Source organism: Pinus tabuliformis, chromosome 3_2, assembly GCF_031772625.1.
Source record: "Pinus tabuliformis cultivar Carrire ecotype Pingquan chromosome 3_2, CPIR1, whole genome shotgun sequence".
Taxonomy (NCBI): Eukaryota; Viridiplantae; Streptophyta; class Pinopsida; order Pinales; family Pinaceae; genus Pinus; species Pinus tabuliformis.
In genome coordinates, this window is record NC_142302.1 from 971,930,218 (window position 1) to 971,953,482 (window position 23,265).

The 23,265-nt window shown below is 34.8% G+C and overlaps 1 protein-coding gene and 1 pseudogene across 1 annotated transcript; both read left to right on the forward strand.

Moving 5' to 3' along the window:
- Positions 1-6,255: 6,255 nt before the first annotated feature.
- LOC149183870 (pentatricopeptide repeat-containing protein At3g26782, mitochondrial-like) lies at positions 6,256-8,740 on the forward strand. Its single transcript, XM_089417281.1, has one exon. The coding sequence runs from the start codon at positions 7,497-7,499 to the stop codon at positions 8,484-8,486; it is 990 nt and encodes a 329-aa protein (XP_089273407.1). The 5' UTR covers positions 6,256-7,496; the 3' UTR covers positions 8,487-8,740.
- LOC149183871 (pentatricopeptide repeat-containing protein At1g11290, chloroplastic pseudogene) lies at positions 6,285-7,397 on the forward strand (annotated as a pseudogene).
- Positions 8,741-23,265: the final 14,525 nt, after the last annotated feature.

Here is a 23,265-nt window from a genome sequence, read left to right on the forward strand (position 1 = left end):
ACATGCGCCATACTACTCGAGCTAAGTTCATTTGACATAAATATTCATATTGTTAACAGTATAAAATATGCATATTATACTTGCTTGTATTAAGAGATGACCTCATCATTGGGTAAGAGTTCATCCTCCTAAATTCCAATTATACTCCAATCTTATAATTGTATCATGCTTCTCCTAGGCAAGGATGATGAAAACACTTTTTATTAATTCCTAATTATAACTTTGTAAGATGAGAGTATAGAAACATAACTCTCCAAAAGGTTGAAGGTATTTCCCCCTCCTCTTCACCTCTTATTTATATGGGAGAATGTTGAGGAAAATATTCTTGGCAAAAAATTGAACTCGAGACATACAAATGGAATCATCATATTCAATCTACTTGAGCCTTAAAAAATTATGTATTTTACATATTTTTCCTTTCTTTTAGTGTTGATTTTCAATGTTAGGAAATTAAGTGTCTTTAGGTATCTTGATCACATGTTTTCTAAATGAAACTTGTGACAAAGCACTCAAACATGAATTTTAAAAGGAAGTTAGACCTTTTTCAATGAACTATTATGAGTTGAGGGTCTATTTAGGAGTAGGAGAAGTTGATTTAGAGGTGAATACACATATGTAAATAGTTAATCACTTAAATTGGTCTTAGCTATGCCCTCAAAATAGGTATGAACATTTTCAAGTTTAACATACACCTCCAATATAACATTGTGAGTTTTCAAGGATTAGACATATTTCCACAAGAATATTTTGATTTCATCACCCTCTTTCAATAAAATATCTCTACTCTTATGTATGTCATAAACTATTTCCATTCCATAAGTTTCAACCTATATTTAGAAACAACTCCCATCTTTAGCTCCTCACATACTTACTCCAAATTGGATTCCATCTCTTTTAACTTGATTTTATTTTGTTTTCCCTAACTTTTAACCCATCCTTGTTAAAAAGTTTACCCTTAATAAGTTTGATGGAAAGCCATCATAACATAACCTCCCAAGTTTAGGTCAAAATGCCTCCACTCCTTAGTGTTCATATCTCGAAAATATTCATTTGTGAATCGATAGGAATCAAATTTAGAAAGAGGAAGGGGCTTAAATTCTACATAAAATTATAATTGAACATAATAAAATTATCAATTTTCCCTCTACACCAACTAAAGCTCTAAATCACCCTAAATTTATCAAGATATTATAAGAAATGAGGAATCCATCTAATGTTTTAGCTTTTTCACTCATCCATGTTCTCTTATTTCTCGATGTGGGATTTTGATCAAGAGATTAGACATTTACTAAACTTTTTTCTTAAAATAAGTCATGAAAAATAACTAATTTTGCATTTGACAAGCTACCCTCACCCTAAACTTCACTTATTTTTAATACAAAATTTAGATATCCTTCTCCTACAATTAGATCGAAGAAAAATACATCCTCGAGAACCTTCAACTAATTATACAAAAACATAAAAAAATTATAAAGCATATCCCTATTGTTTAACTACGTGATAAAAATGTTACATAGTGATATCAAAATAAAAATAATTTTTAACCTGCAAATCTACCTGCACCCTATTAGTAATTGGCTAACACTACTAGCAATGGTAACAACAAACACCCACCCACATAATGACTCCTTGAAGGAAAAATATCATTATTATTTAGCATAATCTCTTGCATAAAAATCAAATCAGGTTTATGCCATTTTGAGACAACTTTTCTTTTTGAATGATTAGAGGTAATCCTTTTCCTTATTTTTAATATCGTCATTCTAAAATTCCATTCACAAACTTGATTGGACATTGAAATTAAATTAAATTTATTTATTTAATTATGTTTAGATTTTGTTTGGAACATGGCTTCCCTAAAGCTTGGACGTAAAGCTTGATTGTGCCTATCTTTAAATGTGGGGATAAAAATGTTCTCTCTAATTATAGGACCATTGTGATTAGCCACATCTTAGCCAAACTATATAGGCTCATTTTGGAATAAAAGATTAGTGTATGGCTTGAAGATCATGGCAAAAGAGCTAAAGGGAAAGCTGGTTTTAGAAAACATCACTCAATTATTGACCATCTTGTCACTTTTAGGATCATCATCGAGTAATGTCACAATAATAAAACTGGTATCTTCTATTATTTTGTTGCCTTTAGAATAGCTTTTGACATGTCCCTTAAGATAAGTTATGACAAAGACTAGAAGAGATAATGGTTCCTCTTAAGTTGAGGGTTGTTGTGATTCGACTATATGAGAACCTTGTCGCCAAGATTAAGACCATTGAGGGTTGGTCTAAAGAAATTAAATGCAATATCAACATTAAACAAGGGTGTCCCCTATCCCCTACCCTTTTTGGAATTTACATTGACAAGCTAGAAGCGTATTTGGAAGTTGTGGGATGTGTTGGCCCCAATATCACTGATATGCTCATTACTCTTCTCCTTTATGCTAATGATATTGTTCTTCTTGCCATAATCCATGAAGATCTTGATAAACAACTTAAAATCCTCCATGATTATTGCTCCAAGATGGGTATGACTATGAATACCAACAAGACTAAAGTCGTGATAATTAAATCCAAAATGATAAACCATGACAATTTCATCTATGATAACAATTACTTGGAGAAGGTTTCTTCATACAAATATCTAGGTATTAACATTCATCATCAAATCAACTGGAATTATAGCATTGAGAAAATAATTATTGGAGGCTGGAAATCTTATTATGAATTTGAAAACAATCGCAAGACAACTGATCTTTGGGTTTGGAGTAAAAAAACGTTCCTCTTTGAGACTCTCATCACCCCTGTTATTTTATATGGATGTGAGGTTTAGGGTTGTAGTATATCTAGAGAATCGTGGAGGAAGATCGAGTTGATCCAAAAGTAATTTATAACCTAGAACCTCAAGATTATAGGTAATACTCTCTATCTTATCCTCTTTATTGAAGCTAGCATTTGCCCCATTGACAGCATGGCTATGTTCCGTTATTTGATGTATAAGAAGAAGCTTTACAACATGTAAGTTAAGAGGTTCCCCAAACTTGCTTCTAAATCTAGCCAAAACCCCCACCTCCATCTCATGCATGGTTGACACGAGGATGTGTAGGCTTGGCTCGACTATTGGGGGTTAAAGGAGGAGATCATCTTGGAGAATAAAGATAATATTAAAAATATTATTACTTCCAAATTTAAGGACAAATTGTGGGATGATAAGGAGCTAGAGGGGAAAAGGAAGCTAAGGTATTATAAGGAGGTGATCAACCCCACTCTCACTAACTAGAATTATCTCTTTGTCTTGACCAATGCTAAGAAGAAAATGAACATTGCAAAGATAAGAACTAACTCCCATGAGCTTCGAAGTGAAATCGAACGTTGGTCTATTCCCAAAACACCTTGGGATGAAAGAATTTGTCAACTGTGCAATACTAAGAGGATTGAAGATGAAAAACACTTTCTCTTGGATTTCCCGACTCTTACTCACATCCGTTCCCATTTCCAAAACATCTACCACACTACCAACCTTCTTGACTTGTTCAATCAACAAAACTATAGTGATCTAGGAACACTTCTCTTTGATCATAGAAATAAAATATTAAAAAATCTCAATTAATTTGTTACTTTCTTAAGGTCTGATAGACCTCATTGGTTTCAGAGAACGTTAATCATCATCATCATCATTACAAAGTAAGGAATCTTCGCATTATTCCTTTAGTCATATAGGTTTTATTCTAAAAATATGGTTAGAAGTTTTAAATTGTAGATTCAATGTCACCATGTTAAGGATGAAAATGATGATTTTCAGTATGTTCTAAAACTAGAATACCTATCTAACTCACAGTTGAAGAACATTTGTATATGTTGATTGGTTTTTCTTCATTCTCATCTTCATTTATATTCACGACTATCATTAATCATATGATGATGTTGACGCGCAAGCTTTGAGCATGCCTTAAATATTGAACATGAAGGGAGATTAAAAAGGTTGTCACAAGGCAACTAGAGAGGCAACATAAAATACAAAGAAATTCATGATGGAAGTGAATAACACATGTTAAATGATTAAATATGAGTCGTCAATTTAATGGTTATTAACAAGGCAAATAAATAATTAACGTCAATCATCAATTTAATGAAGATAACGAAGAATTCTTAGAATAATGAATGGTAGTAGTTATTGAAAATATGGCACTCTATTTCCAATGTAGAGATGCTTATCAATGTAATAACGATAATTATTTAAAAATTTTAAATATAAATATTTTATAAGATATTAGTCCTAAATTTGAATATAACAAAAATAGAAATAATAAGGTTTTTATGAATTTCATAAGTTAGGAGGTGATAAAAAGTAATTACGTTATGAAATTGGATAATTTAACATTTTATTTTTGATGAAAACCTAATCCTTATGGATTTTGGTAAATTTCTTTTATTCACTTGAAACGAAGATTGAAAATCACAAGTAAACTTGAATTATCTTTAAGAGTCCAAGAGACCCTTTAGAAAATGAAACCAAGAGTCATAAGATATTGTTTTGATATTTATATACTATTGATTAAATGTGTTAAATGCTTATCATATACTTCTGCTACACTCCATAATGGTATCAAAGCCACAAAAGAAACACGAGTTATAAGATCCTCCTCAACCAAGGCTTTCCTCCTTTTATAGCATGGTTGATCTTCATGGAAAATCGTTCTCGGTTTGGTTGTTCATGCCGTTTCCATTACATGTATCCCTAATGGATCTCATCCCTAATGAATCTAATGAGAAGCTCTACAAGCATTTGAGGTAGATGAGATTATCACTTGCGATATGTCTTTTAAGCTAAAGTAATTAGTCTAAAAACTTCCTTTTTACTTGGTCATTAGAAAAGTAATTCATCATTAACTTTAAATAAGTTAATAACACAAAAAAGGCAATTTCGTTTTAGTAATTATAATACTTATTGCGGTAACTCCATTACATAAAACATCATCAACCTGCCTTCTCAAAAACAATTTGTTCTTGTGAATGGTGGTTGATAAAATGGATTTAATGGATTTCAACCTTTAAAAAATTACGTTGGCAATGACTTTGTATAAGCAAATATAAAGGAGGCTATACATTTTGAAAACATCAGTCATAACCATATAAAAAAATAAAAATAAAAACTATAAATCCAAAATAAATTCCTATAGTCTTCTACCATTGGAAGTAAATCCTTCATAATAACATCATAAAAACCCATATAAAATTCTATACGCCAACCATACTGGCCATGATCCTTGTCATTATCCAAGGATACCAAGACACTATTATTTTATGATTATGAAAACAAACACTCATAAGGAATCGTTATGCTTATGTGATGACTATAAATTAAATTTAGAGACAACAGGAGTGAGATTTCCCCTCCAGGATCTTAATAAATGTCGTTATAATGCTCACTAGAAAATAAACACTTTCTTTAGATGAAATTACAGTCTGATCCATTTTTAGAACTGTAATTGAGAAGTCCATTCGATAGTGTAATTTAAAGGGTTGTGCGATCTGAACTATTCAAATTGCAAATTCTTTTATTTCCCTGATTCCGGCTAAGTTGAACTGTGGAATGTTGGCAGCAATATATTATGATCTTACAAACATTCGACTCTCGGCAGTGCTGAACATGGCTGACTCTGCTAACAGTAATATCAGCAATCTCTATCGTTGGATTCTACAGTGGCAGCTATTGCTTTTGGGTTACAATGTCACCGGCGTCTTCACAAATATATTCATGCGCGCCCTTTCACGGGTGCTGCAGCAGCCGTTAGAGTACAGAACCCACAGATGCCAAAGTGGACTTCAGAAGGCAACACCATTAATACCCACTCTGAAACCACTGTGGATACCTGTGTTTCACTCTTACAGTCCTGTAACAATGTAATTGACCTCAAGCAAGTTCATGCCTATGTTCTTGTAAGCGGTTTTCATCAAAACATATATTTGGAAACCAAACTGGTTAACATGTATGTTGCTTTTCGCATTCTGAAGGATGCACGTCAAATGTTTGATAAAATACACCAACGAAATGTTGTATTATGGAACATCTTGATTAGAGAATATAGCAAAATTGGGCAGTATGAAGAAGCCCTTAAACTGTATCATTAATTGCAAGAGGAAGGCATAAAACCGAATAATTTCACTTTTCCCTTTGTACTCAAGGCATGTGCGGGCCTCTCATCTCTGTAAGAGGGCAAGGAGGTTCATCATCACATTGTCAACAGTGGGATAGAGATAGATGTTTTTATAGCAGCTGGTCTTATAGATATGTATGGGAAATGTGGAAGCGTGGAAAACGCACGCCAAGTATTTGACAAAATGCCTGACAGAGATTTGGTCTCGTGGAATGCCATGATTGCTGGGTATGCTCAAAATGGTGATTCCAACGAGGCCTTGTCACTCTTCAATCAAATGCAACTCTCAGGTATGAAACCCAATTCGGTGACTATTGTTAATGCGCTGTCCGCTTTAAGTTGTTTAGGAGCTCGGGAACAGAGCAAGGGTATCCATAGCTATGTAACAAAATGTGGCTTTGAGTCAAGTGTTTTTGTGGGGACTGTCCTCATAGACATGTATGCCAAACATGGGAGAACAGACTGCGCTAGCCGAGTTTTTCATAGCATGAGTGAAAGAAATGTGGTCTCATGGAATGCAATGACTGCAGCTTATTCACAGGATGGGCAAATGAATGAGGCTTTGACAATATTTAGTCAAATGCTACTTACGGATGTGAAACCCAATTCTTTCACTATGGTGAATGTGCTTTCGGCAATCGCTCGATCTGGAGCTCTAGAACAGGGCAAGCTGATCCATCATTATGTAATTAAAAGCGGTTTTGAGACAAACGTTTTTGTGATGAATGCACTAATAGATATGTATGCCAAATGCAGCAATATAGAAGATGCACATCTAGTTTTTAATGAAACAGCTCAAAGAGACGTGATTTCATGGACTGCTCTGATTTCAGGGTATGTGCAAAATGGGCTTGACAATGAAGCCTTGACACACTTTCATCAAATGCGTCTGGCAGGAGTGAAACCTGACTCTGTGACCTTGGTGAGTGCACTCTCAGCATGTGCAAGTTCAGGAGCTTTGCAGCAGGGCAAGTGGATTCATGATTACATCATTGAGAGCAAATCTGAGTTGGATGTCTTTGTGGGAAATTCCCTCATAGACATGTATGCAAAATGTGGGGATATAGAAGTGGCACGTCAGTTGTTTGACGGTATGTCTAAAAGAAATGTCGTTTCATGGAGTGCAATGATTGCTGGGTACGCCCAACACGGGCAAGCCAAGCAGGCATTGGCACTCTTCAATGAAATGCAACTTACAGATGTCAAGCCTAACTCCATAACCATGGTATGTGTACTCTCATCATAAGCCCAATTGGGAGCTCTGCAACAAGGGAAGTGGATTCATGATTACATAACAAGAAGTGGGTTGGAAACAGACGTATTTGTGGGTACTGCCATCATAGACATGTATGCGAAATGTGGAAGCATAGAATTTGCACGTCAAATGTTTGAGAAGATTTCTAAAAGAAATGTCGTCACATGGAATGCTATGATTGCAGGGTATGGGATGCATGGCCATGGTGAGGAGGCCCTTGCACTCTTTTCTGATATGAAACGTGCATGCATCAAGCCAAACCACATCACTTTCATTAGTATTTTGTCTGCATGTAGTCATGCAGGCTTGGTGGAGGAGGGTTGGCAGTATTTCAATTCTATGAACCAAGATTATTGCATCACACCTAGTGTAAGGCATTATGCATGCATGGTTGACCTTCTTGGCCGTGCTGGCCATTTGCATGAGGCTTATAATTTTATAAAGAAAATGCCAGTGGAGCCTGATTCAGGTGTGTGGGGTTCTTTGCTTGGTGCATGCAGAATTCATTGCAACATTGAGCTGGGAGAATGTGTGGCAGAACGCCTTTTTGAATTACAACCTGAAAATGCTGGATATTATGTATTGCTGTCAAATATTTATGCTGCAGCTGGCAGGTGGGATGATGTAGCAAAGGTGAGAACAATGATGAAAGACCAGGGAACAGACAAGAAAGCAGGATGCAGTTGGATAGAGGTTGATGGCATTATTCATGCATTCATTGTGGGAGACAGATCACATCCTCAATCTGAGAAAATCTATGCAATGTTAGACACCCTAGCTCAGCAGTTGAAGGTTGCAGGGTATGTACCTCACACGAACTTTGTTTTGCATGATGTAGAGGAGGAGGTGAAAGAGCATATGCTCTACAGTCACAGTGAGAAGCTGGCCATTGCTTTCGGGCTTATCAGCACAAGTCCAGGAACACCAATCTGGATCACAAAGAATCTTCGTGTGTGTGGTGATTGCCATATTGCCATTAAGTTTATATCCAAGATTGTTGAGCGAGAAATCACTGTGAGGGATGCGAACCGTTTCCATCATTTCAAGGATGGATCATGTTCTTGTGGTGATTACTGGTGATACCCTACTAGAACAAGCAACAACATAAGCTCGCATATCAGTAAATTTATGCATGATATCATTGTCTTTGTCTAGCTAGGGGTTGAAGATCTAGAGGATGCAATAAATGTTCTCTATTAGTCTATTAATCAACAACAGCATTTTTAGTAAGGTGAATGGAGATGAATTTGAAGAAAATAACGAATATAAATGCCTAGTTTCTTTGCTACGGATTGGTTTGCTTAGCTCCAAAGATTCACCTGAGGAACGACCAACTATGAGAGATGCGGTGATAGTGTTAGAGAGCCTCGAAGAAGATTTGGTTGCAAACGCAATGGCTTCCAGGAAATTAAGACCAGGCATATCTAACTTGCTTGGAGATACCAATGCAACAAGAAATATTACACTTGCATCAGAAGACAAAGTTCTTCCACATTTTAGTTTGTGGGCATGGCAGCAATAGGAAATTAAGACCAAGCATATCTAACTTGCTTGGAGATACCAATGCAACAAGAAATATTACACTTGCATCAGAAGACAAATTTCGTCCACGTTTTAGTTTGTGAGCATAGTAGCAATAGAATATTTTGGTCTTGCCATTATTCTTACAATGGCAATATTGTTTTACTTGTAATTCTTCAGGCAAATATTTGGTACTATGCATTCTCTATTTCTAATTATCAATATTAGCATAACCAACTGTTTCTGTGATCCATGGACCCTCTATGGCAAAATGTTTGGTGTTGAATTCCCATTTTATATGTGAATTTTTACTTTTCATATTGGACATCGAATTGACAAGTGATGCCATTATCATAATGAACTGTTTCTGTGATCCATGGACAATGTATGACAAAATGTTTGGTGCTGAATTCCCATTTTATATGTGAATTTTTACTTTTCATATTGGACATCGAATTGTGGTGAAAGTGTGAGGATAAATATTGTGAGGCTATCTATTGATTCTGACCTCGTAAGGTTACATATAATCTCTATATTACCTCTATATTACGTGTGTTACCTGCAAAGTTTGTATTACACCTGCAATTTTGGGAGATGTCGCCATCCTTTCAACCTTTTCTTGTGACCATCTAAGCATTTGCTTGAGCTCCCTGCAGCTTTTGAACAGCCACTACTGTATGGTTTTTAGATCCCAATGAACCCCTGGGTTTGTTACTTGCTACTATTGATAAAGAGCACCAGGTTTTCAAAATGGAGTTATACAAGTGATCGGAGACTTCCACAGTTCACCGAAACGTTGGACAGATTAAAAAAACATTACACAGTTCACTTCCTGAAATCTCCAACAAAATGGGGTTTTATGTTAAGTTGGTCCCACTGGCTTTAAATAGACAGTGTTTGCTCAGTATTGTATAATGCTGCTATTGGTTCAAAATCAGTGACACGACCAAGGTGCTTTTTATTCCTCAGATCTCTCAGTGGCCTTCTCATTACCGAATTTAATAAATCTTTGACATTGCTCTGTCAATATTATTCGGTAGACAATGATACTTTAGACATTGACTGTGATATGTCAAAGCTACTTTTACATTGGTTCTCTCTATTGATTCTGGTTTTCTTCCTTGCATTTGCTCTAGTGATTGCCCTGTTTATTGGACGCTCTTCATTGACCAAAAGAGTTGCAGGCACATCTCAGCCCCGACAATCATTTTGTTCCTCAATATTTGACGGCCTTGAAGCCCATGCAGCGATTTCATATTGTTCTTGCATGTACAAATTACAAAAATGACCAATACTAATCACTATAGCAATCACTATTCTTTGATTGACAGTGGTAGAGTACATACAGAAGGTCCCGTAGAAAAAAGTTCTGAAATTCTGAAGATTAAAGGGAATGGAAGAATGGTTTCAAGCTAAAGATAGACGCAGCTAGGTATAATATTTTCAGAGGAAAATGGATCTGAAACCCAAAAGGTTCTTTATACGTAAACAAGACCCGTGCATATGTTCCGTGAATGGCCGACCTGGCATGGTGGTGGAAACCAAATGGTTGCACCCTGCTTCCTTTCAACGCTACATCATTCCTAGATTTGGCTCAAAGGAAGAAGTAGGCTTTTGTGGGCAATTTTTTATGTGGTAATCAGATGCAAACATTAAGTAATCAGAGGTTAATGAACATATACAGTAGTGTTTAGATCATAAAACTTTACATTGATGGTTCTTTGGGTAAAAACACAGAGGAAAAGTTTAAGGTTGTTTGCTCGCGAGTAATGAAGTTTGCTTTGGGAGACTCTGTTGGCAGATATGAAGGTTATCATTCTATCCACTGGGGGGTTGTTAATATCTAAAATCAGTAGTGTACGCCACATTATGAAAGATGAGATAGCAGGCTCCTGCTGCCATCCCACTACAACTGTGCAGACTTACTACGCTGGGATTGTGATTGATGTAAATTCTTGGAACATGGAAAGCAAAAGTAGCTTGAAAATTGTTTTAGCTGATTAATGTATTTAATCAAATGAAGGAAATCTGTGATTGGGTGCCTTCTCTTTGCAGAGCGTATATAATGCATGTCTTGTTCCCTTCACCAGACATATTATTCGTTTTTTTCAGGTTTAGTGTATGCTATTTGATGTTAATTCGTCTTTTAAAGTTGCCCTTATTTTCAAAGTTCACGCAGACATGGACATTAGCTTCATTTCTTCATTTCTGTAAGACTCGTTGGCAAAGTCTCTTCTTGTTAATTGAGTAGATTTGTTTTTACTCGAAGTATTCAGATATTATCAAAATCAAAATTTCTGTAGATATAAAATTGTAACAAGAATTTAGTAAGTCATTATTTATTTTTTAAATTTTAAATGAGTTAAATTTATTCTAATTTAAAATATTTATTTTATTAATTATTTTGAAAATTATTATAATGAATGTAATTGGACATTTTGGTTTTTTTTTTAATTTAAATTCAGGGGATAAAAGTTTTCCCCAAAATTGTAATTTTTTACTAATTATTTTAAATATGGTTTAGAATGTATAAATAAATTTAGCAATTTTTTTTCTGAAAAAAAACTTTTTTTTAGATATTTAAATTGTACAAATTACAAAATTTCAAATTTATCATTTTAAAAAGTCTATTCCAAAAAATCTTTATCTAATTTTAGATAAAATCAAGTATAAAATATAGATAAAAATGAAATAAAAAACATTGATTAATTAAACTATATCATTTTTAAGATAAAAATGTAACAATGCTTTTATATTACTATTTATTACATAGTATTTCTATAATTTTAATTTAATTATCAATAATTATTAAGTGGATGGAATAGATTTAACTTCCAAAAAATATTTCACAAAACAAATGTTGAGATTTTAAAAAATAATTATGCTCTTTCTACCTTTTTAATTAAATTAATTAATTAAAAAAATCTCATACAAAATGAATTATATTTTGTAGACATACAGTATTGATAAGTCATTTACTCATAATATTATAACAAAATTTATTTACCAATAAAAAATCTTCATAATAAAGTGGAATATATATGTATATATGTTTAGTTCATATATTTATTTTTTTATAATTATTAATAATAATAACAATTTAAAATAAAATCATAATTTAGTTAATTTTTATAATTTTAGTAATTTTAGTAATGTGATATATATATTATGAAGTATTTTGATGTTTATTAAAAATGGATCCCTATCTACTTCTCCTAATCATTTAATTTATATAATTATATTAGTTTTCTAAATATTATATATAATATAAAAAAATATAACAATCATTCTAAAAAAATTGAGTACAACATTTATGTTATTTAAAATTGTTTTGAAAAATACACTATAAATGATATGATGAACTGTTTGCGATGATATATGCTTTTTAATGATGTTATTTATTAATATTATATAAATTTATTTGTTATTAAATTGGTATTTCTAGTGTTTAATAGAAATATAAAGATAATGATCTTTATTAATATTATATACATTGATTTGTTATGAAATTAGTATTTTTAGTATTTTTTTCCTTTTATATGATATATATGTGTAATGTATATAGGATCAAATAAATTTGGTTTTATTGTATTTTGAGGTGGATTTTACAAATATGAAAGTTTTGCTTCTTTATTTTATTTGTTTATGAGAGTTAATTTTTAATAATATATACATTTTAATATATTATGATTTTTATACTAATAAAAGATATTTATATTTATACAAGTAATGTCTTTGTACTAGTATAATAGTTGATAGGTTGTATAGTGATTATACTTGTTTATCTGGTTTTTGGTTGTATGGCGAGTATGCTTGCTTGCTTCACATTTTCTTTCCTTTTTTGTGTGCCTTGTGTGCATGTGTTTATGAAAAATAAGAATAATAACAATGAAATACACTCATAATTTGTTCGTGGGGTCATTATGCTTGCTTCCTAGATCTTTCGCTCCCTACATGGCATATGAACATGCTAACAATAGTTGGAATAAAAACAATGGAAAGCACCTCAACCTCTAAAACTATAAAATCTCCTTCTTTGGTTGTGAGGAAACATTTGTGTCAATATATAAACTCCAATATACCAACAAGGGTGTCCACAAAAGTAGTGACCCACATAGTAGCATAATGGTTAATTAGTTATAAGGGGGTAATGTTTTCTTGCTTAATGTTCCCATCTTTCAACATACCATGATCTTTATCTCAATGGGAGTATCCATAAAGGTAATTCCTCCCCAACTAAGCATAATGGGGGTATCCATAAAGGTAATGTCCCCCCAACTAAGCATAATGAGGGTATCCATAAAGGTAATGTCCCCCCTTACTAAGCATAATGGTTGATTGGTTGGTGGGTGAATGGGAGTATCTATAAAAGTAATGCCCCTGTTGTAACTCAATTTTACTTGTGCATTTGATTCTTTTAAATGCATAAGTTTCTTTCAAAAACTTTAGTTAAAATTTAATTTCTGCACTTTGTAATAAGCGAGCAAATCCAAATGCCGCTTTTAAAATTTGAATCGGCGTAAAAAAATTCGTTTAAATTATTATTATATGCAAATAATTAACTGTTGTCGAAGGAGCACAAATAGCAGAAACAGGTTTTCAGGCAACAGTTATAAACAATGCCCTCACATAGAGTGTTGATTATGCAAATCAATTTCGGAAAGTTTATTTTAATATTATATTAGTTTGATATATCCAAATCATTTTGAATAAGATTTTATTTTGTAAAAGATTGCATTAGATTAGATATTTTTGAATTACACTCTATAAATGTTTTGTAATTCGAAGTAAGAAGGGTTGAACCCTATGATAATCCAGATACATTATTGTACTCTTCTGAAAGTTTTTGAAGATAATCAAAAAATTATGACTTTAGTCTTAACAACATTTGTGTTCATGTGATTTTTTCTAGTTATTCATCTTTGTTTTTCATCATATATTCAAGTTAACATAGGTGTTAGGGTAAGGCTAAGTTAAGTGTTAATTTCCCTGATAGCCCACTGCAAAGTTATCATCTTTATGGAGATTAGCTAATTGAATATTATGTTTGAATTAGTTCATCTGCACCTTTAAATTGTTGTCTTCTGTCATCTCTTGAATATATATTTATTTGGCTGTAGAATTCCTCTGCATGCATCTACTATATCTGGTGAATTAAGTATTCAATACGAATGTTTAATAAATTAATTGTCATATATCTTCTCCCTTTTCTACTTTCAAAACCAATTCAAAGATTATATGTTGTTATGAATGATAATCAACCCTTTGAATTTCTCATGAGTTTTTGGATTATACCAGTGTTAAAGGTTTAATGCATTGGTCATCCAATTCAATTAAAACCCTTACTTAGATGCTTTGGCACAGTTCCCGAGCCTAGAACTGTCTACAAAGATACAACATCAGATTGGCGCTGTTGTCAGGGAACGAAGTTTGAAATTCATTTCCCTAGGACAACGATAAGACTTCCCTCTTAATGGTGACTAAGAGGTTAGCAGGCTAAAATCTTTCACCTGGTGACTCAACTGGTTAAATATGGCTCCACGCAGGAAAACTAGATCTCATTTAGATCCTCAACTCTTCCCTCCATTATCAGATCCTGAGAGACTTGTGAGAATTACAACTCTTAGATGTAGACTAGAAGCATCCACTTCTACTTCTGCCTCTTTTCCACATGAAGTAGTGTCACAGCCTGAGTCATTTCAACCAATACATATTCCTGTTGAATTATTAGATTTACCACCTAATGATCCAGGTGGATGTTGGTGGCCACCCGCATATCCCACTTGGACCCCCACCACTATCTCTTTCAGTTTTTCAGTTTCCTTAATTGTAGCACAATTTACTATTTTTGGCAGTTTTTCGGGTCTTCAACTTCTGGAGCCGTTTTGAGGCTCTAAACAATGTTTTTTTGGCAAAATGGCTTTGGTGATTACTATAGAAATCATGTCACAAGTTGTAGTCCTTGGAAATATCTTTCCAACGAGGTATCATATGCGTCAAACGAAGATAATATGACCAAGTTACGGCCCTGGGAAATTGGCTGCCCAACTAACTCCAACGAAGCCCATAAACTCTTGGTGTTACGTCTCCTCGGGTTAGGGTTTTGTTTGCTTAGGGTTTTCTCTTGTTGTTCAATAATAAAAAGACCCTTGAGCCTCATTGTAACTTAGTTCAGAGGCATGTAGCTGCCACATCTCTTCTTAGAGATAAGTTACTATCGTCCGATCTAGTCTTATTTCCATTCTGTTTGTAAGCATATTTCAATATTTGATATTAATGAAATGAAGTGTTATTTTTGTTGCATCTCTGTATTTATGGTTATATCTGTTATTTGTTGCGTACCTGTTTAAATCTAGATCAGTGGTATCAAAGTGGTCTGCTCTTTCTCTGTTTTTCTTTGCATGTCCCCAATGAGGTTAGGATATAAGGAGTTAGGGCTTGAACTAGTCGAACCTTTGCAAGACCAACCTCGCAAATCCTGACGACCTCCCATGGCGAATGAAAAGAAAGACAAGGGGGCAGGAGATCATATCAAAAAATTTCTTGAAGAAGCCCTCGAGCGATAAAGGAATGTGATGATGGATAACTTTGCCCAAATCCTTCAGCAGCTACCCAAGGGCGACGCATCTACTTCCAACAACTACTCTGGAAGCGCCACACCCTTTAAGGTACAAGTTAACTTTGACATTCCCATATTTGAGGGTCAGATAGATGCGGATGCCGTAGATAAATGGTTAAATCTGCTAGAAGGATATTTTTCTGTTCATGATTTTTCCAGCTAGGAAAAGATCACTTTTGCACTTCTCAAAGTCGCCCCCCACGTCAAGCACTGGTGGGAAACCTACTGTGAGCAGAAGGATGAAAGTATGACCTCACTATTTTCAGCTACACCCACTTGGAATTCATTTCGGGATGTCATCAAGGAGCAGTACTACCCTGTTGGAAGCTATGAGGATAAATACATAAAGTGGACCACGCTGCACCAGGGAAGGGACCAAGACGTGTCGGAGTTTACCAATATTTTTCATACTCTTCTCACAAAGTTGGGTATCAAGAATTCTGAGCGGCATTTGGTACTCAAATACCACGACTACCTACACAGGTACATCCAGGACGAGATGGAGTTCCTAGATATCTCCTCGCTTGGCACAACGTACCGATACGCTGTCAAGATCAAACAAAAGTTTAAACAAAAGAAGCGCGACTTTGGATCTGCGAATCCGAAGAACAAAGGACAAAGCCAAGGCGGGGTGACCCAAGACAACCTGTCGAAGCTGCAAGAAGAGAACACCACCATGAAGTCAAAAAAGGACACATGAAAGTGATGTGAGTTCCATAAGAGCCCCACTCACAACACAAATGAGTGTCGGACCAAGCAGTCACTAGTGGCCGAGTCGAAGGCTTCAGAATCAGATGCATGTTTCGACTCTAAGTCAGAACCCAATAAGAGGAATGAAAAAGGGAAGCAGATTATTGATGCGGAGCCCAACACCATTGTTGCCACTGCCAAGACCCATAAGAATGAGACTGAAGATCTAAAGGAGGGGGAGCGTTTTTTCCACTCATAGATGTGGGTTAAGGGTTCGCCGCTGCAATTCATTGTCGACAGTGGCAGCCAAAAGAACCTCATTTTAGCATAAGCCATGAAGCGGTTGGGCCTACTAACCATACCACACCCGCAACCGTACAACATTGAGTGGCTTCACCAAGGACGAGATCTCCGAGTCAGCCAGCAGTGTCGCCTTCCCTACAACATCAAGCCCTTCACAGATGAGGTATTGTGTGATGTTGCTCCTCTCAACATTTGTGATGTATTATTAGGACAACCATACTTGTGGAAGCAACATGTTGTATATGAGTCTGGACCTCGCTCTGTGATTATTTCTTTGGGTAATACGTTATACATGATACCAGAGATAGCCCCACCTACCGCCATGTCTTTGATCTCTTCTAAGAAATGCAATAAGATCATCTCCCAGACTAGGAAATTTATTTTCTTTTTGGTTCACTCTCAAAGTAAGGGGAAGATCATAGCCACATTCATGGAACCCGAGAAGGGTTCCTCCACACAGCAAAAGCAGGTGGATACGGTCATGAAATAATACAGGGACATCTTCTCCTCACCCACGGGGGTACCGCTGCACTGTCAGGTCAAGCATTCGTTCGATCTGACTCCTGGAGCACCTCTACCCGATGGGCCGATATATCGTTGCTCCATTGTGGAAAATGCCAAGTATAAGCAACGACATGATAAACATCGAATGCCACACAAGTTTCAGGTGGGCGACAAAGTCTAGTTGCATTTGCAGAAAGAACGTCTTACAAGAGCCCATCGGAAGCTCAAACCACTCCGATATGGTCCTTACACCATTACCAAGGCTGTGGGAAACAATGCTTTGGAGCACAACATTCCCCCATTCCTTGGCTTGCACTGAGTGTTCAATGTGGACCGCCCTCGACCATGCTTCCCACCATTACTAGACACATCAGAGATTGCAAAACATCTCACCAGGGACCAAGTTCAGCAGAAGTTTCCCCATCTCATGGAGGCACTCAACACAATGGGGACCATTTCTTCCTAAGGGGGGAGGAATGATCCAGGTGGATGTTGGTGGCCACCTACCTATCCCACTTGGACCCCCACCACTGTCTCTTTCAGTTTTTCAGTTTCCTTAATTGTAGCACAATTTACTATTTTTGGCAGTTTTTTGGGTCCTGAACTTCCGGAGCCGTTTTGAGGCCCTAAACAACATTTTTTTTTGGGAAAATGGCATTAATGTTACTATGGAAGTCTTATCAAAATTTGTAGTCCTTGGAGAGATATTTCCAACGAGGTATCGTATGCGTCAAACAGAGATAATATGACCAAGTTATGACCTCGAGAAGTTGGTTGCCCAACTAACCCCAATGGGGCCCATAAAATCTTAGTGTTACATCTCCTTGGGTTAGGGTTTTGGTTGTTTAGTGTTTTCTCTTATTGTTCAATAATAAAAAGACCCTTGAGCCTCGTTGTAACTTAGTTTAGAGGCATGTTGCCGCCACATCTCTTCTCAGAGATAAGCTACCATCGCCCGAGCTAATCTTATTTCCATTATGTTTGTAAGCATATTTTAGTATTTGATATTAATGAAATGAAGTGTTATTTTCGCTGCATCTCTGTATTTATGGTTATATATGTCATTTGCTGCGTTTCTGTTTAAATCTGGATCACCTAAAGTTTTAAAACTCCTCTCTAAAGAAGTAGATCTTCAATCCACTTTATTGGTTCATCAGCTTGAATCCTCTGAGCTTCCTGCCTCCTTTTCATAAGCATCTGATACTGAAGCAGAGTTTGAAATTGAATTTCCTGAATTGAAACCTGGTGGTTTTATTTCCTCTGTTATACATACTTATCCTTCTACTTCTGCCAAGCATGAAGAGGGACTTAATATTTATACGAATCCTCTAGCCTTTGAAGATCAAGAAAAAATCATCCCTGAAGTCCAAAAGCTAGTTTTTCATCCTCAATTTCTTGAAAAAGCCTACAATTCCACATCAACCATCTTCTAGCAAAGTTGTATCTCCTAAACAGAGAATATTACCACAACCACAGATGGCTAGATTTAGACCAATTGTGACAGCTCGGTATACAACATTAATACTTCCACCAACAAATCAACTTCATGATTTTCTTGAAGGATATTTGAAACATTTGCCCAAGTTTAATGGAGAAACATGACCATTTGCAGAAGATCATTTGGCTGCATTCCTTGATTTTGCAGACAATATGAACATTGAACATGAAGATGCCTATACGAGACTATTTGTCCAATCATTATAGGGAAATGTTAGAATATGGTTCAGGCAGTTACAAGCAAACTCTATAAATTCATGGATTGGATTAACAAATATCTTCAAAAATCAATGGGGAAATAAAAAAGATATTGTGTATTACTTTACAGAATTTGAAGATTTGAAGAGGAATCCTAGTGAACGTGTTATTGAATTTATGAAAAGGTTTAATAAGATTTACAATAAGATGCCACTAGATTGTAAACCTCCAGTCACTACAACGAATGTTAGATTTTCTAAAGGTTTTGATGATGACCTTGTTGTAATGCACAGAGAAAGAAAATCTGAAACCTTAGCGGATATGCAGACCAATGCAATTGAGGTAGAAGCTAATAGGTCATCATTTGATAAATTGAAAGCCAAGGCAGAAAAAGCCGAAAGGAAAATGAAAGCTAAAGAAGAAAGTGGTTCATCATCAAAGAATAAAGAAGAGGAACACAAAATTGATGAGATAACTTCATCAATAATAATTTTGTCTACTCGAATTTCAAGAATGGAAACTCAACCGAGAATGGTTCAATAGAATGTAAATAGACTTCAAACACAATACAAGAGACCTTTTCAACCACATATTTTGCAGAGAGAAAGACTAGATAATGACCAGTAAATTCAACCCTCCATTAATGATTGATGATCAAGAGCCTGAAGAAATTATACCAGTTGTGACCAATGATATCAATTATTTTTATGACCAGCCTACTAAAAATGCTATTGTCCCTATCAATCAAATTCATCATCCTTTTCAGAATAAACCATTTGTTGAAGTGTCAAAATACCAAGTTTTTTCCGAATTTCTGATTGCCGAGTTAAATAAAAGATATGATTTGAGACCTAGACAAGGTCATGGTAGACCTGCAAAAAAGGTTACTTTTGATATCCCACAAGAGAAAGTTGTAGAAACTTCATCTGTTCCACCCCAAAGTCAGCCACAAGATCAGTCTACTACAGAAAAGGTTGTCCCTATTGTTTTCAATGTAGAAAGAGAATTAGAAAGGGTAAAAATTCCAATTCCCTTATCTGAACTTTCAAGGAATCCAGGTTATAAGCAGCAGGTTTCTAAATGGATACAGTCTTCAAGTGTAGATGTTGAAGGAGATGTGATTAGCCTATAGGATGAGAAGCCTTTAGTAGTTTTTGGGCCTAGTTCAGACATGATAGATGAAAGTGTGCCACCTTTCTATGTTACATTAAAGGTTCATGATTTTTTGTTGTACAACTGCTAGATTCTGGTGCTTCTCATAATTTGATGCCTAAAGTTATTATGGACCAGCTTCAATTGCAAATTACAAGACCCTATCATGACTTGTATACATTTGATTCAAAGAAAGTACCATGCTTGGGGTTAATCAAAGATTTAGTTGTTACCCTTGCTCAAATTCCTGTCAAAAGCATAGTAATGGATATAGTAGTCACAGACATCCCTCCTAAGTTTGGTATGTTATTATCAAGATCTTGTTGTGCTAAGCTTGGAGGAAGCTTACAAATGGATATGTCTTATGCTACCATTCCTGTGTATGGAGGTGAACATTTAAGGCTATATAGGGAAGTCAGATTTATACACATTGTCTGCAAAGCTAATCAAGCAGTAAATCATCCTATATATGTTATTGATCAAGATCTAGGGTGTTTTATTTTGGCTACAAATGATCAGTGTAATCCACAAAATAGAATTGAAGACACCATAAATGTTCCTCAAGCCTCAGACAATGATGTTTGGAAAATGTATTTTGATGGAGCTTTTTCTAAAGATGGAGTTGGGGCAGGAATTGTTTTGATTTCACCAGAAAAGAAAAAACATTACTCAATCCTTTAAGTTAGATTTTGAAGTCACTAATAATGTGGCAGAATATGAGGCTTTAATTTTGGGATTAGAGTTGGCTAAAAATTTGAAAGTGCAAAATCTAGCAGTATTTGGTGATTCAGAATTGATAGTGAAACAGGTCAGAAATCTCTGTCAAACAAAACATCCTAGACTCAAAGCTTACATAAATGAAGTATGGGATTGTATGGAAAATTATTTTCAAGCTTTTAATATTTCATCTATCCCAAGAGAAGATAATATTCATGCAGATTCCTTGGCAGTTTCTGCAAGTACTTTCAAAATTCTAGATTCTTTACAGTTACAATATCAGATTGAAGTGAAGTATAGACCTTCTATTCTGGATAATTTAAGACACTAGAAAGTCTTTGAAGATGATGAATAGTTGAAGAAAAAAATTGCAGACCATTGATGAATTTTATGCCTTACATGTTGAAGAAGAAAATAATGATGAAGTAAAAGAAAATGTTGATGAGTCAGATATGAATTTTAAATAAAAAATAGTTGATCATGATATCATCCAGTTACCTAACAATCATATTCCAAAGGGATTAGTCCCTCTTGAAAAATTGTTTGATCAAAATGAAGTACCAAAATCTACACTGTTAAGTTCACAACAAGAAGATATATAGGATTGCAATATTGGGATTGCAGAAGAAATAAAGAATGTCAAAATATTAGCAATTTTGCCTCATGATATTAAAGAAAAATATGTCAACTTGTTCAAAGAATACAAAGATGTATTCACATGGGCTTATGAAGATCTGAAAACTTATGATACAACCATCATTGAACATAAAATTCCTTTGAAACCAAGAGCTAAGCCATTTCAACAAAAAATGAGAAGGATTAATCCAATTTTGTTGCCCATTATCGAGAAAGAGGTAAAGAAGTTGTTAGATGCAAAAATTATTATTCCTCTAATATATTTTGAATGGATAGCTAACTTAGTGTCTATTAGGAAGAAGAATGGAGAAATAAGACTATGTGTTGATTTTAGAAACCTGAATAAATTGTCATTGAAAGACAATTATCCACTTTCAAAGATGGATCAATTGCTTCAAAGTGTAACAAGTTCTGACAAGATTTCAATGTTAGATTGTTATTCTAGATACAATCAAATTTTGGCCAGCGAAGAAGACATGGAAAAGACAACTTTCACTACCCCTTGGGGAACTTTCAAGTATGCCAAAATGCCGTTTGGTTTGATTAATGCTGGAGCAACATTTCAGAGAGCCATGGATTTGGAATTTGTTGGTAAGATAAACAAATTCATAGTCATTTACCTTGATTATTTGACAATATTTTTAGAGTCTGATGCAAAACATATCAAACATTTAAGGAAAGTCTTTCAGAGATGTAGAAAGTTTGGGATTTCTCTTAATCCTAAAAAATCACTATTTGTCATGAGGGAAGGGAAATTTTTAGGACATATTATGTCAAAAGAACGATTTACAATTGACCCTAAAAGAGTTTCAACAATTCAGGTAATCAATCTGCCCATTGATAAGAAATAAATGCAGTCATTCCTAGGGAAGATTTTTTTTTAAGAAGGTATATACCTAATTATGTTGAAACTGTTAAAGACATTACTAATATGCTCAAGAAAGACAATGAAGTAAAATAGACCACACAAGCTAAATTATTTTTCTCCGAGATCAAAAAAGCAATTTCTGAAGCACTAGTCCTTGTCAGTCCTTATTATTCAAAACTTTTCAGTATTTTCTCCTTTGATTCAGATACCACAATAGAAGCAGTTTTATTGTAGAGAAATGAAGATCAACATGAGCAACCAATTTCTTTCTTTAGAAAAGTCATGAGGGATGCATAAATGAAATATGACATAATAAAAAAACAAGCTTATGCTTTGGTACAAGCTTTGAAAGCTTTTAGAATTTATATCCTGCATTCTCCCATAATTTCTTATGTGCCTAATAATGCAGTAAAGACAATGTTAACTCAACCTGATACAAATGGAAAGAGGGGGAGATGGATTGCTAAGATCCTAGAGTTTGATTTAGATATCAAATCTACAAAGTTGGTGAAAGGACAGGGTCTAGCTAAGTTGTTGGCGAATCACACTGCAAAATTTTGGGCATCAATTCAATAATGCAGGTTTCAGAGGAGAAAAATCCACAAGAACCTTCTTATGTTTCAGAGGATAAGTATCCACAAGAACCTTCTTCCAATTCAATGCCACTTCCTTTTCATATTGATGAAAAGTTTATATTGTTAGAATGGTATAAATATATTGTACATTTTCTACGTGATTTTGAATACCTTGTTCAATTAACAAGGAACCAATGTAGATCTCTCAAGTTTAGAGCCATGAAATATTGTATAGTCAATGCAAACCTATATTGGAAAGATCCATTAAATATTTTTTTATTGTGTTTAACTGAAAGTGAAACAGAAGGGGTGATTGAACAGTTTCATGAAGGAGTATGTGGAGGTCATTATGCTTGGAAAACAACAACACATAAACTACTCAGAGCAGGATTCTACTGGCCAAAGTTGTTTGCATAAGTTGGATCAAAGGTGAGAAGTTGTATTCCTTGTCAGATTTTTGTAGGAAAACAGAGGTTAGCAACACTCCCTCTTGTTCCAGTTTTAGTGGAAGCTCCTTTCTTGCAGTGGGGATTAGATTTCATCGGTGAAATAGTTCCTTCTTCAAGTAATCAACACAAA

Coding starts and splice junctions, on each gene's coding strand:
- LOC149183870 (XM_089417281.1), top strand. CDS start 7,497: ATGTATGCGAAATGTGGAAGCATAGAATTTGCACGTCAAATGTTTGAG.